This window comes from Lutra lutra, chromosome 6, assembly GCF_902655055.1.
Source record: "Lutra lutra chromosome 6, mLutLut1.2, whole genome shotgun sequence".
Lineage (NCBI taxonomy): Eukaryota > Metazoa > Chordata > Mammalia > Carnivora > Mustelidae > Lutra > Lutra lutra.
Genome location: NC_062283.1, coordinates 107,428,892 through 107,441,724, shown reverse-complemented (window position 1 = coordinate 107,441,724; position 12,833 = coordinate 107,428,892). Strand labels below are relative to the sequence as shown.

Below are 12,833 nucleotides of genomic sequence, written 5' to 3'. Positions count from 1 at the left end.
AAAGCTAGGTGAAATGTTCTAAAATTGCAGGGAAACATTGTTATTCATTTCTATCTTCAGGCACTTTTTGCTAAGATACTGTACTGTAAGGAATAAGTTCTAATAACCAGTTTTATCAGAGTATATTTCAGTCTTGTTAGAAATAAGTAACTATTGGTGATTGAAGCATTAACATAGCAGTGGATATAGACGAAAGCAGAATACTGTGTTTTTAGTCAGCTCTGTTCAATAGGGACATGCAGTTTATGTCTTGATCAAAAGCAGGATGAGAGGGACTAAAATCCAGCCTGCTTTCTGCAAGTCAAACTGTGAGCCTTTTTCTTCCTTGAGAAAAAGGTGCTTTTCTTTTCCTAATCTGCTGGTGCAGAGGGAACACTTTTTTATACTGTACAAAATACCTGATAGGCTAGCAGAACCTTGGCTTAGGGCCTGATGGTCACCCTTTGATAATTAGACATCATTAGTCTACTGTCTCAAGAAAATATCTATAACTGCAGTATTTCATAGTAGTAGAAGTTCAGCCACAGAGAAAAACAGTAATAAATTCTTTAATTCCAAGCAGAATAGTAAAAATTATAAGCCTTAAGAAATTGAAGTAAACTTGTATAATATGAAATCAAGAAACATTCGTTACCTTTGGTCTGCATTTTTCCTATAGATACCCAGTAAGTGGTTGAACATGATGCTAAGTTGTAACAAATATGGTTGGCTCATTATTTCTAAGCAAAAAATAAATAAAATCACTTTCTCAATCTTCTTTGATAAAATCAAACTTCTGTTACTGAAGCGCATTTTAATTTTGTATAACCAAACAATAAACTATAAACCTTAAGACTATAGACTTATTTGAATATTCTTATCTGACCATAATGCTAGTAAGAGGATTCGTTTTCCAACCACCAAGGGCATTTCAAGTGTTTATTAATTTGTCTTGGGGGTTATGGGTACTGATAAATACTCCCATTTTCAGGTGCATCTTGTAAATGATAGTATTTTTCCTATTGGCATAAAACAACCACGTTTTAGCAAATTCGTATTTTAGTAAACCTAAGTTAAGTAATGCGTATAAGATTTGCATTCTGTGGGCTGATAATGAACACGTTTGACTGAAAGAAGACAGCATTTTTTAAATCCCTGCCTTTGGCCCCATAATGAGTGTGTTTTTCTCTTCATAATAAATTCAGCACAAACAAGTGAGTATGTGTGTTGTATTTCTGTGTATCTTAGAGTGGGAAACAGATGATTTCTTCTTTAAAATGCTTAAGGTGAAATTTCTTTTTTCTGAGAAATACAGAATTTCTGTTAGAGTCTTTTTATAATTAGTTGACCTAGTTATGGTTTTTATTAGAATTAAGAGACCTAATAGAAAATAATTACCAACATCCATTTGAAGGCTCACCATTATCATGCAATCATATGACTCTAATAGTTTCCATGGGGAATATTACCCACAGTACAAGCAATTTTAGTGACCTGTATTACCATTTGCTTGTTAATTAAATCTGGGGGCATATCTGCAGGTGTTTTGAAACATGCATGTGTACACACACATACACACAAATTTATAGAAGCTTGAAAGTTGGGAGTTCTGTAATGAAAGTTGTAATGACTTAAATGTTAGCTACTGCTATTGTTATTAGCAAGCATTGATATGCTCCAGGTATGGGTGAGCACTTAAATATATTAGCACATTCAATCTTTATAATAATCAAGGAAGTTTTGCTTCATATCACTGCAAAATACAGATTTCTGTATTTATCTAGTTGTGGTTTTATTTCCTCAATTACAGTGAATATTTTCAGGTAATTTCCATAATGCAAAAAAATAACTCTGATTATGTACTACTTGCCAGTGAATTGAATTCTGCTGCTATGGGTTTTGGGGAGGAGTGTTTTGTATAGTTTAATATTTTATTAAAAAGTGGTAGCTTTTGTGAAGTGTGTAAGCCTGACGATTCACAGACCTGAACCCCTGGGGCAAATAATAACATTATACGTTAATTTAAAAAAATAAATTTTAAAAAATGTGGTAGCTTTGAGAATAATAACTGTTCTCATCATCCTAATGTATGCCTTTCTTTAATAGCAGGGGAAATTTTGCATAAAGCAAGAAATAACAAATTATATTTCTTCCAGAAAATTGGGATTTTTAGAGACTAACACCTGTAGCGAAGGCTTTCAACATCGGTTATGCACCAGTATTTTTAATTGTCGTACATTTCCCTGGGAAATTTTCATTTCCATCTTTCGTCATACTGCAGCAAGTCTTATAACCCTCCATCTGAATAAAACACTAGTCAAAAACATGGAACAAGTATTTTAATCCTTTATACTTTTTAAAAATATTTCTATTTCTCTCTCCTTCTAATAGTCGTAAATAGTCTTCTCCTTTATCACTTACCAAATATACAAAATAAATTTCCCACTCCCTGTCCCAGACAATAACAAGTCTGGAAACTGTTAAATCACATGGCTCTTAGGTCTTCTGCTAAGTCACATTGCATCTTGAACTAGCCATTGATAAAACAAGACTAGAGAGAGTCCTACCAATGCCAGGAGAATAGAGAACCAAGTCTGTCTGGCTTCTGATTACCCATTTTGGTTTCTAATTAATAATTTAGGATGTATGAGTATAGAGTAACAGTTGTATTGGGCCTGATACTGTTGGTTTGAGGAATTATTGGAAGTACCTTCTGTTTCTCAGGATTTGGGACCTGATCAGCTAACAGCCCCAAATCAATATAGTTGCCTTTTGGCTGGTGTTAATTACACATACATTCTAAAATTTAAAAACTGTTTCTAATGTGAAGTACCCTGTGTGCTATAATTTTTTAATGTTGTTATGAAATATATAAGATTTGGTTAGGATGGGCTTTGATTACCTTAATGTGCCTATAGAATACTTTAATATTTATTGGGTTTGCAAATTGCATGGTTAAATGTATGTGATCATTTTTAGTGTCAAATTTATGTTTCCCAATTCTTTAAATGTCTTCTAGAACTTTTAGTTTACTGATTTCTCACATTGTTTTTAAGGCTCTTAAAAAAATAACTCCCTAATGAGTTCTGATAAAATTCCTTTATGATTAAAATAAATTTCCAATAACATTCATGATTTCAAATATGAGCCCTGGGGTTTATCACATGACTGGGAATGCAAGAATGCTATTGGACTCTCTAAATGTTTAACCTAAAGTCATAGTATAGTTAAGAATTACTCTTCCTCGGCTTTTTATTTAGGATGCGAACTGTAATCCCACTGTTGAACCCTAAGGAAGTATGCACCTCCGAAAGGAACGCAGACCTCAGATGGCCTGAAAAGTTTTGATGCTACACAATCTGTCCCATTCATCTTAAAAATTATTCTCATATGTTGTCACGTAATGTTTATAAATGGGGAGATTATATATCACATTGAAAAACATCCAATAATGTGAAATTTATGAAGACAAAAATCATGTAGGTGAGGGTTGTTTTTCCCTAGCCCCTAAACTTGGACTCAGTTCTTTGACTATGTTTGGTACGTTCTACAATTGAACTACAGTTATCATAAAGCCTGTATTTATTCTGTGGTTTTCTGGACTGAAGTGACACATCAAATAGATGATTAATACCATTTAATTAACTACAGTTTCTTAAGAATTGATATTTATCGTTTAGTAAAATCCATCAAAGCAGATGAAATGGTAAATCTGGTAAGAAATTGAGTTTGTCAAAGTTGTTTAGAGTGGACTTCAGGTAAGTCTCTTGACCTTGCTTGCTCCCAGTTTTCCCATCTATAAAACTGGAAGCTTGGTCTAGGGGATCCCTAAGGTCCCTTCTCACTCAAACATTCCATGATAATAATAGGTAGTACGCTATTTTAAAATTACAAATGGTCCAGAAAGGTGCATACAACTGAAATGTCTTCAGTTAGTACCTCACCCTGCTTTGGACATTGGTGTGGTTGCATGTTTCAGCTTTCTCTCTCATTTCTTCATATGCTGACACATACTGGACATCGATAGACCTTTTAGGAGAGGGTGAGTAAAGCTTTATTTTAAACTTCTGTTTTGAGAGACTTCCTTCTCTAAATAACTGTCCTTTTTTGGTTATTTGGAGTCTGGTATATCTTGTGTCCTTTCCTCTTCTTCTCTCCTGTCTGTTCTCTGTTGGTGGTGCAACATAGATTCTCTGGCTGCACTTTCCTCTGTTCCCTCTGAAGCACAAATTTCAGATCCGTTTGCACCAGAACCTACCCCTCCTACTACAACTTCTGAAATTGCAACTGCTTCAGCCTCTGCCTCAACTACCACAACTGTCACTGCTGTCACTGCTGACGTCGATCTCTTTGGAGGTTAGTCGGTCACATCACTGGTCCTTTTCCTGCCGGGTTTGCGAAGATTACCTTAGAGTTAAGGGGCTTAAAAGTGTCTACATTATATGACAGCCTATCAGAATGTTTCACTACTTTTTACCTGTTTATTCATAGAGAGTTATCTTTGCTAAATTTATAACTTTATCTTGACTTAATTTTAATGGTTTTAGAGCAAAGGTTGCAATGGTTTAGGCCCATTTTATTTTTCTGTTTTTTTAAAAGTAAGGATTTAAATTGCTCTTAGAACCCTTGTCCTATACACATTCCTGCCCCGTAGAATCTATGTGAAAGTGGTACCAGACCTCTGTATCATATCTAGGTTTGATTTTTTTTTTTTTTTACCACATTCACACCAGCTGAATGAATAATACTTGGAGAATATGAAAAGGGAAGTCCTGGCTTAAATTATTTTTTAAAGATGTAAGACAAAAAAATATCCAAGAGTAGTTCAGATTTGGAGGTCTCTGAAGAGAGTTTAGGGATTTGCCCATTTTTGTAACCGTAAGCTTGTTCTGTACGAGCAAAAACTTGGAGCATCTTGGGCTTTGGAACTTTGAGAGATTTTTTGATACAACACTCAGAATGCTGATGGAAAACAGGTTTGGGTCAGGCTTTGAAATGATTGCCTGAAAATGTACTTTACATGCAGATGTAAATTCTGACAGAGTTGATTTATAGCTGTGAGCTTGAGTCAGGTATCGTAGACTCTGGCAGTATAATATGCCTGGACCTGAGGAACTGTCTGAAGCCAGTATATTTACATCTCCCCGTCTGAGTGGTGCTGACGTCCACACCTGGAGAAGTGCTCATGTCAAATACATACATCAAATGGTGTTATACTCATCATCATTTTTGTGTTTCATTTCCATATAACATCTTTCCCAGGGCATTTTGAGAACATGGTAAAGAAATTGGAGGAGGCAAGTGATGGGGAGAGCAGGAGAGACTTGGCAGCTCTGGTGGAGCTGTACATTCCCCTGGGAACGTACGCTTACACACTGCCATGTAGCACTGTGCTCCCCGCCACGCCCCAGTCTCTGAGGCTGGCCGACATCATCTGAGATAAGAAGCACCAAACTGGACACAGCATCGTGGCCAGTTCCACACAAGGAAGTTGCTGCTGCCTTGCTATGCTGCCATTCCTACTATAGGAGAAAGCGGGTTTTTTTTTTTTAAGAAGTAGGGAAAAGCTTTGGAATATTTTATTAAAAATAGCAAACCACTAGCAAAAGTTACAGTAATGCCTCTATAACTTCTGAGACCAAAAATTAAATTTTTAGCTTAACTTTATAAAACCAACTTCTTCACGCCCTCCCTTTCCCCCCATACAACTGGCATTGGGTATGAGTGGTTTCTCATGGGCTTATGTTGACAGAAAAACTTTAAGGAAAATATGGACAGGATGGATAACTATTTTGTGCTTAAACATTTCTATATCCTTAGCTATTTAGATTTTTGTTTTTCAGTACATTTGTAAGGAGATTAATTGCCTTTAAGAAATCAATCAACTCCAGCTTGCTTCCCTCATGGCTCTCTAGAGTAATAAAGCCTAATATATTGCTTTGAAATAGTGTTTGTGCCATCATGCCATTTGTGTTGATCACTAATTACTGATTTTTTTGCATTCCTCAAGCAGAAAAATCTGTATGTTTGTAAATATTGTCATGGCTTTTTCTGCCCTGAAATACAGATTTAAAAGACTAAAACTTCAGAAAGCCATCTAACTTAATGCCAAAGAATGGAGCCTTCCTTGGGATTTTACCAATATCTTTTCTGGGCATTCGGCTGTGGGTAGAGTGAGTACATCTGTAAATCTCATCACAATCATTTTTATTGATCTGGATAGTTCCATAAACTGTTTCCTGACCTCTGAGAGCTATAAATTTTCTATCATTTATGGTCAGAAGTCTATGTGTATCACTGTTAGGTACTTTTTGAGAATATTCCCTAACTTCTTTCATGTTCTTTATTGACTTTTAAGGAATCATTTAGAGATGAGCCATGTAGTTTGGCCATTTTTTTTTCTTAATCTGTATCACTAAAATGGGTAAGTGTTAGAACTCTTAAATATATAAGGGCACCAGATAATTTGTTTACGTGACTTTTAAACGTGCTTTCGAGGTTTTGTCTAGCTTGTACATCAATATTAAATAAATAGCTTTAGAAATAAGTTAAAGAGCTTTCATTTCTGAAAAGTAGCAAATTTATTTCATAAATATGAAATATTAAAACATTGATGTTTTCTGTGCCTTCTCATTATAGATTTGAAAAATAGGAAATGTCCATCAATTTTAAATATTCAGATTGATACCCCACATAACATTTTAGTTATTTCAGTGTAAGTCATTAAAAACTTTTTTTCAGAAACATTGTATTTACTAAATGCTTTATTTTTTAAAGTGAACTTTTAAGAAAAAAATCTGCTTGCTGTGGTCATGCAGAACAGGACAGCAAGATAGTATTGTGCTTTTCAAAAAATCAGTAAAATTGGGGCACCTGGGTGGCTCAGTGGGTTAAAGCCTCTGGGTCCTGGGATCGAGCCCCGTATCGGGCTCTCTGCTTGGCAGGGAGCCTGCTTCCTCCTCTCTCTCTGCTTGCCTCTCTGCCTACTTGTGATTTCTCTCTGTCAAATAAATAAATAAAATCTTTAAAAAAAAATCAGTAAAATTTACAAATACTGATGAAAATAAAAGACAAAGTTATTTAAAATATTCTATTTTTCACTTGAAAACTTTAACAGCAGCACGTTAGTTTGTGACAACACAGGATTTTTCTAAGCATGAGAATACTAAAGTGAGACTAATTCCTCTACACATTCACCAGGATACCCTTTCAATCACTTGTGTCAATTTGTGAGCAAGCCTTCATGAGGACGTAGTCTGTGGGCATGAAACCAAGTGGCTGGAAAACAGAGAGCTTAGCTCTCAAGCTGGCTTTCATTTGTACAAGTTTGTTGAGAAACTAATCAACCTTCCTTAAAACCAGTACTTAAATATAGCTCTTAAAAGTGGATTTCATGTATAGAGTCTTATAATCTCTTATAACCTGGGACCTTTGGGGAAGACTTAGAATGGTGACTTTCAGGCTTTTGACAATGACTGAAACCTTTATGCCAAGTATGTGATATAAAGATGGCGTATGTGACTGGAGAAGATGGGGAGAATTCAGGTTGGGGAAAACGACAGCTACTTGAAATTTTTAGAAAGGTCGTCACATGCTAAAATATTAAAGAGAAAATTCTTCCTAGATTGCTAGAAGGGAAAGAAGACTGGTCTATAATGGTATCAAGGAGATGATTTTGCTGGGGAAGGTCTGGACTGGGTCCATAATTGTAGAACAGCAGGAACATGCATGTCCAAGGAAATAGCACTTTTTTTGAAAATAAGCAAAATGTAAAAATGAACTGCAAATGGGTACCAAGGGAAAGAGAACTTAACTGGAAAAAGATTGAGTTTTCAGAACCAGAGGGATAATGCTGCCATAGATAATGAAAGAAAGCTAGGTAGTAGAACAAGTTTTGTTTTATGTTCAAAAAAAAAATTCTATTACCTCTCACAGTTCTGGAGCCCGCTGAGCTCTGCTGGACAATTGTCATTTAGGGTCTCCTTCCTGGCTAGTCAGGCAGTGGCTGGGGTCAGCTGCAGCCTCACTCATGCGGATCTCTTCCTCCTGGCCTGGAAGACTTAGCAGACAGGCCTGGAGCAGCTGGGCTCCTGTCTTTAAGAGAAGTTCTGATGGGACTAGATGAGTTTATAATGTCTAGTTTTAAGTAACAGGAGAAGCATTAAAAGGAGATGACAGGGAAGGAAAAAACCTCTTGTGAGGACATGGTTGCAAATATGGGTTTTACCTACTTTCACAAAGGTGATAATTGAAGAGGCCAGCCCATGGATATTTATTTGACCCCCAACACTGATATAACTGGTGTTTATTCCATCCTACAAAGACAAAACAGAGTGTGGCATGGCTCGTAACGGTGCAGCATAGTAGTTAAACACACAGACCTCCATCAGTTTACAACCAAATCCTGACTTCCACCATTTTGCCTGTTTTGTGATCTTAGTCGTCTCTCAGCCTCCGCAAGCTTCTGTTCTCTGACCTACAAAGTGGAGATAATAGGACCAATATTGTGAGATATTTATAGGAATTAAATTTAATAATGTCCACAAAGTATTTACATGGTGACTGACACGTAAGTATTCACTAGTGACCGCTATTACTGTTTTTACTAGTCCTAGTATTATTAGCCTTGGTTCAAGCTTTTATGAGAATAAAAAGAAAGAAAACAGACCTGACTTGTGGCAAAATGCTTTCAGCCCTGCCAGCTTTCTCTTCTACTCTCTAGTGTTCTGCCCTGGCTCTTGGGGTTTTCGTACTGCTCTAGGCCCTCTAATACAGTATCCTTAGCATTGCATCTGGGGAAGCAAGCGTGGCCTAGCACACTCCACTATTATTTGGCCTCTCCTCTGACAGACCCTTGGTCCGAAAACACATTCCCTTGTGTAGCTGAGGGAAGAAAGCAGTTCAAATGAGTCTGTAAGATATGAATAACCAATTGTTTCATTGTGTCTTCTAAGGGTATCTGTGTTTTTGTAAAGGACATTTTGACCCAAGTGACCAGTTTAGTGTATGTTGTTCCACTTAATGCCCGGCCTCAGCACAGGAAAACAGGAAAGAAAGTCTGTTTCGTACTAAGATCAGTTTAGATCACGCTGGATTAAACTCAGAAACAAGTGTCCTGACTATAGGACTTCCTGCAGCCTAATGTATACTACATAAATCTCCGAAAAAGGGTATACTGTGTAGCATTTCACAAGCCTATATGATAAATCCTTCTTAATGGCCAGAGGAACTGTGTTCTAGGGAACATTTGTAGATATTGTGGAAGGCAGCATTTTAGGATGAAAAGTCTAGCAGGTAAGTGGTAGATTCTAGGTGGATATTTCTAGGAGTTTTCTTCTAAGCAAATCATACTTATGATAGCTTCATTATTTGTACCTTTGAACTATAGAATCTCTTTGAAGGCTCCAGGATTTTTTTTTTTTTAACCAAATTCACATGGTTTACTGGCAGAAACGCATTGGGTGCTGTTTGTACACATCAGCCATTTATATACTGGGCATTTATAAACTGGGGCTGCCTGTATATTAATGGATTTTCTGCTATAAATAGTGATACACTTATAGTCTTAAAGCATGAAACTATGTTTTTAGTTTGTTGAAAATAGATCATTTTCCAAATAATGAAAACAATACAACATTTTAAAACAATGATAAATTGAAGTTGAAATAAAGGCATTAAAGTGTCATACCCTAATTTTGTTATCTATTTCCTTAAATCCTTGGTTGTATCTGAAAATGTTTCTCAAGGATAAGCAAAGACTTAACTGTTTTATGAATACTTAGTAAACCTTTCGTATTCACAGTGTAATTATGCCTGTACTAGACCATAAAAATTTTTTGAACTATAATTATTTATTTACATTACCATCATTTGTTTAATTTCATTGCCATTAAAGAAGACATCTATGATAGAAACCACCAAAGAGCCATCATGGTAACATAGTGAATAAGTGTTCACTGGCCACAAAAGAGTAAGGTCTTAAATCATGTAATAAAGTTATTTGGGGGTTTTAATCTTCACATCCATTAATTTCTAATGTTACATAAAACATGCTTCTCCGAGCCCTTATACAATGAGAATCTTGTTACCTGATGGATCCTAATAGGGCCTCAGCAGTATGAACCCTATACCACTTGCATGGAACTAACACGAAGGAGCACAAAGAATCATGACTCTGTGACACCAACAGTGCATGGGCCATAAGAATGCATTTAAAGAAATTCATGTTGTATAAGGGAGCCTTTTCTGCAATTTAACTCGGTTCTTTTACGATATTTTCTTCTCTTTTTATTCCTTTAATTTCTGTTGTTTTACAAACCGCACCCAAGATGCCTTTGCAGCTTCTCCCGGGGAGGCCCCTGCAGCATCCGAAGGGGCCGCCGCGCCAGCGACCCCAGCCCCCGTAGCCGCAGCCCTTGATGCATGCTCAGGAAATGGTGGGTCGACAGTCGCGAGCAAGTCTGTTGTTTTCTCTGTCCCGATGTGAAATGCCCGTAGTGAGATGTGGCCATATGTTTTTCCAACTTTAATTTCTTCTGAGTATAAAGAATCCTTCATCATAACTGACTCAGTAGTGCTGGCACTTAAAACATTAAGATGACGACATGCATACTTATCAAAATTGACAATTTCTCAAGATTGACAATTTTTGTCAGGGCAAGTATGCTCTCTTAATGTTTTTTGTTTTTTGTTTTTTTGTCCCCTCCTGCTGGATTGCACTCTTGTGTAGCGCTGAGTTCTCCTATATAGGCATGTTTTAATGAATTTTAAAGCTGCCAAATTGCCCAGATTGAGGATTTGAAGAATAACAATCTCTGATCCTAGACCATAGGCTTATCTTACATTGAAGCCTTCAAGTTTCTTAACTTGTGTTACCTACTAAATTTTCTTTTTTTTTTTTTCTTTAGAAAAACATCCTAATCACTGAGCCTTACTGATAGGATAGTAGTTCAGTCGGAGCAGCCTAATGCCTAGCTAGTGTGTGAATATCTGTGTCAGGTGTCTCTTACCCATAGTTACGACGCCTCTGTCTCTCTTCTCTTTCCTCACTGATGCTGAATGTGTGTCTCCGCTTTCCTTTCCAAAAGACCCCTTTGCCCCGTCTGAAGGTAGTGCAGAGGCTGCACCAGAGCTGGACCTCTTTGCAATGAAGCCACCTGAGACCAGTGTTCCTGTAGTTACCCCTACAGCTAGCACAGCCCCTCCGGTTCCTGCCACTGCTCCTTCTCCTGCTCCCGCTGTCGCAGCTGCCACTGCTGCCACTACCGCCACCGCCGCCACCACTGCCGCCGCCACCGCCACCACCTCCGCCACCACCACCGCCGCTCCTCCTGCTCTAGATATCTTTGGTGGTAACGTTTTGTTGTTGTTGAACTCTCTCCATCTGGCACCTGTAAGGCCCCGCATCCACAACACTTACTGCATGACCACTGTGTATACTCCGCACTGCTTGTCTCGGAATTGTCCCCCCGGGCTCCTGCAGAACTGGGAAGTGATGCTGCTGTGTCAGGTGGGCTTATGGAGTTGAGTAAAGGCATGTGTGTTCTTGGTCTTAGATTTGTTTGAGGCCCCTCCGGAAGTTGCCGCGGCGCCTAAGCCGGATGCTGCGCCTAGCATAGACCTGTTTGGGACAGGTAAAAACCGAAGCCCCCCTTTTGTTTTTGAACGTTCGTTTCCCCCCAATATTCTCATGACTGAACTCTTTGTGCTCCCCTGTGATAATGCGTTTGTTAGATATTTAACTTTGATTTCAGCTTTCTACTTACCTCTGCTTGGTTTTGGTTTGTTTCACTTTCGGAAGATGCTTTCTCCTCTCCACCACAAGGGGCCTCTCCTGTGCCTGAGAGTTCTCTCACTGCTGACCTCTTATCTGGTGAGTGCTCCTGCCAAGGCCAAACCCGTCTGATGTGTCTGGTGGGGGTTATGTGTGGAGAGGCAGATACCAAAACATTCAGGTTTGTCTGGAGTTCTTTGAAACTCAAAATCCACTTGGGGGGAAAAAAAGATCTCCTTTTGGCCCATCACCAATGGATGAGGTTCATAATTTCCAATCTAATGCTGGTGAAGAGAGACAACTCTTGATGCCTCCCCTCCCCCCGCCCCACCGCCGACCACACTAAACCCTCTGAGTTCAAGAAGGCAGATGTTATTTTCTTCTGCAAAATGTGTATTTTTGAATCCATTTGCTTTGTCTTAACTGTTAAGACTATCTGCAATCTTACCGCCTGCTGTTAAACATGAAATCCTAAGAAGCCATCTGTGAAGGCTCATGGTTTCATTTTCCCTTGGGTGACACACGATTTTCCCTGTTGTCTGCTTCACCACAGTGGATGCATTTGCGACACCATCTCCTGCAACCACTGCCTCTCCAGCAAAGGTGGATTCTTCAGGTGTGATAGACCTTTTTGGGGGTGCGTATCTCTCCTCCTTCAACACGAAAAGAGTCTTTATTTTCTTACCCCTCAGAAGAGTCTTTACATCTTCTCTTTCGTTATATTCCATCATTTTTTCTTTGACTCCAAAGTTATTTCCATCTCTTCACTGTAAACTTAAGTTTCTAAGATCTTTTCCATTTCTTTGCCATCATCCTCTTCATCCTCATCCGTTCGTCATAATTTTCAATGCATGCCTGACAGAACCAGATCATTTTTCATTTGAAGTCTTTGTGTTTTTAACTTTCTCTTCATTTTTATGTAGAATCAACTGTTTGGAATTTCCTTCTACTGTTGTTCCTTGGCGAACCTGATCCGTTGGCTACATCAACATTTCTGTGTTCTTAATAGCAATATACCCATTAACTCGATGATTTAGAATTGAAAACAAATAAGCCAGTCAAAACTGAGAACATAAGCCAT

General features: G+C 38.0%; 1 protein-coding gene across 16 annotated transcripts in view; it reads left to right on the top strand.

Annotated features, from left to right (window-relative positions):
* SNAP91 (synaptosome associated protein 91) overlaps positions 1–12,833 on the top strand; it is a 153,490-nt gene that overhangs the window by 97,112 nt on the left and 43,545 nt on the right. For 10 of the 16 annotated variants that reach the window (XM_047733217.1, XM_047733213.1, XM_047733215.1 and 7 more), the window contains 7 exons: positions 4,007–4,021; positions 4,168–4,335; positions 10,308–10,415; positions 11,067–11,330; positions 11,535–11,612; positions 11,780–11,851; positions 12,306–12,389. The exons of 1 other annotated variant lie outside the window; for it this stretch is intronic. In XM_047733217.1, coding sequence (XP_047589173.1) covers positions 4,007–4,021; positions 4,168–4,335; positions 10,308–10,415; positions 11,067–11,330; positions 11,535–11,612; positions 11,780–11,851; positions 12,306–12,389 — 789 coding nt within the window. The remainder of the gene's footprint in view (positions 1–4,006; positions 4,022–4,167; positions 4,336–10,307; positions 10,416–11,066; positions 11,331–11,534; positions 11,613–11,779; positions 11,852–12,305; positions 12,390–12,833) is intronic. 5 more of the 16 variants (XM_047733220.1, XM_047733225.1, XM_047733227.1 and 2 more) reach the window with 5 other exon arrangements.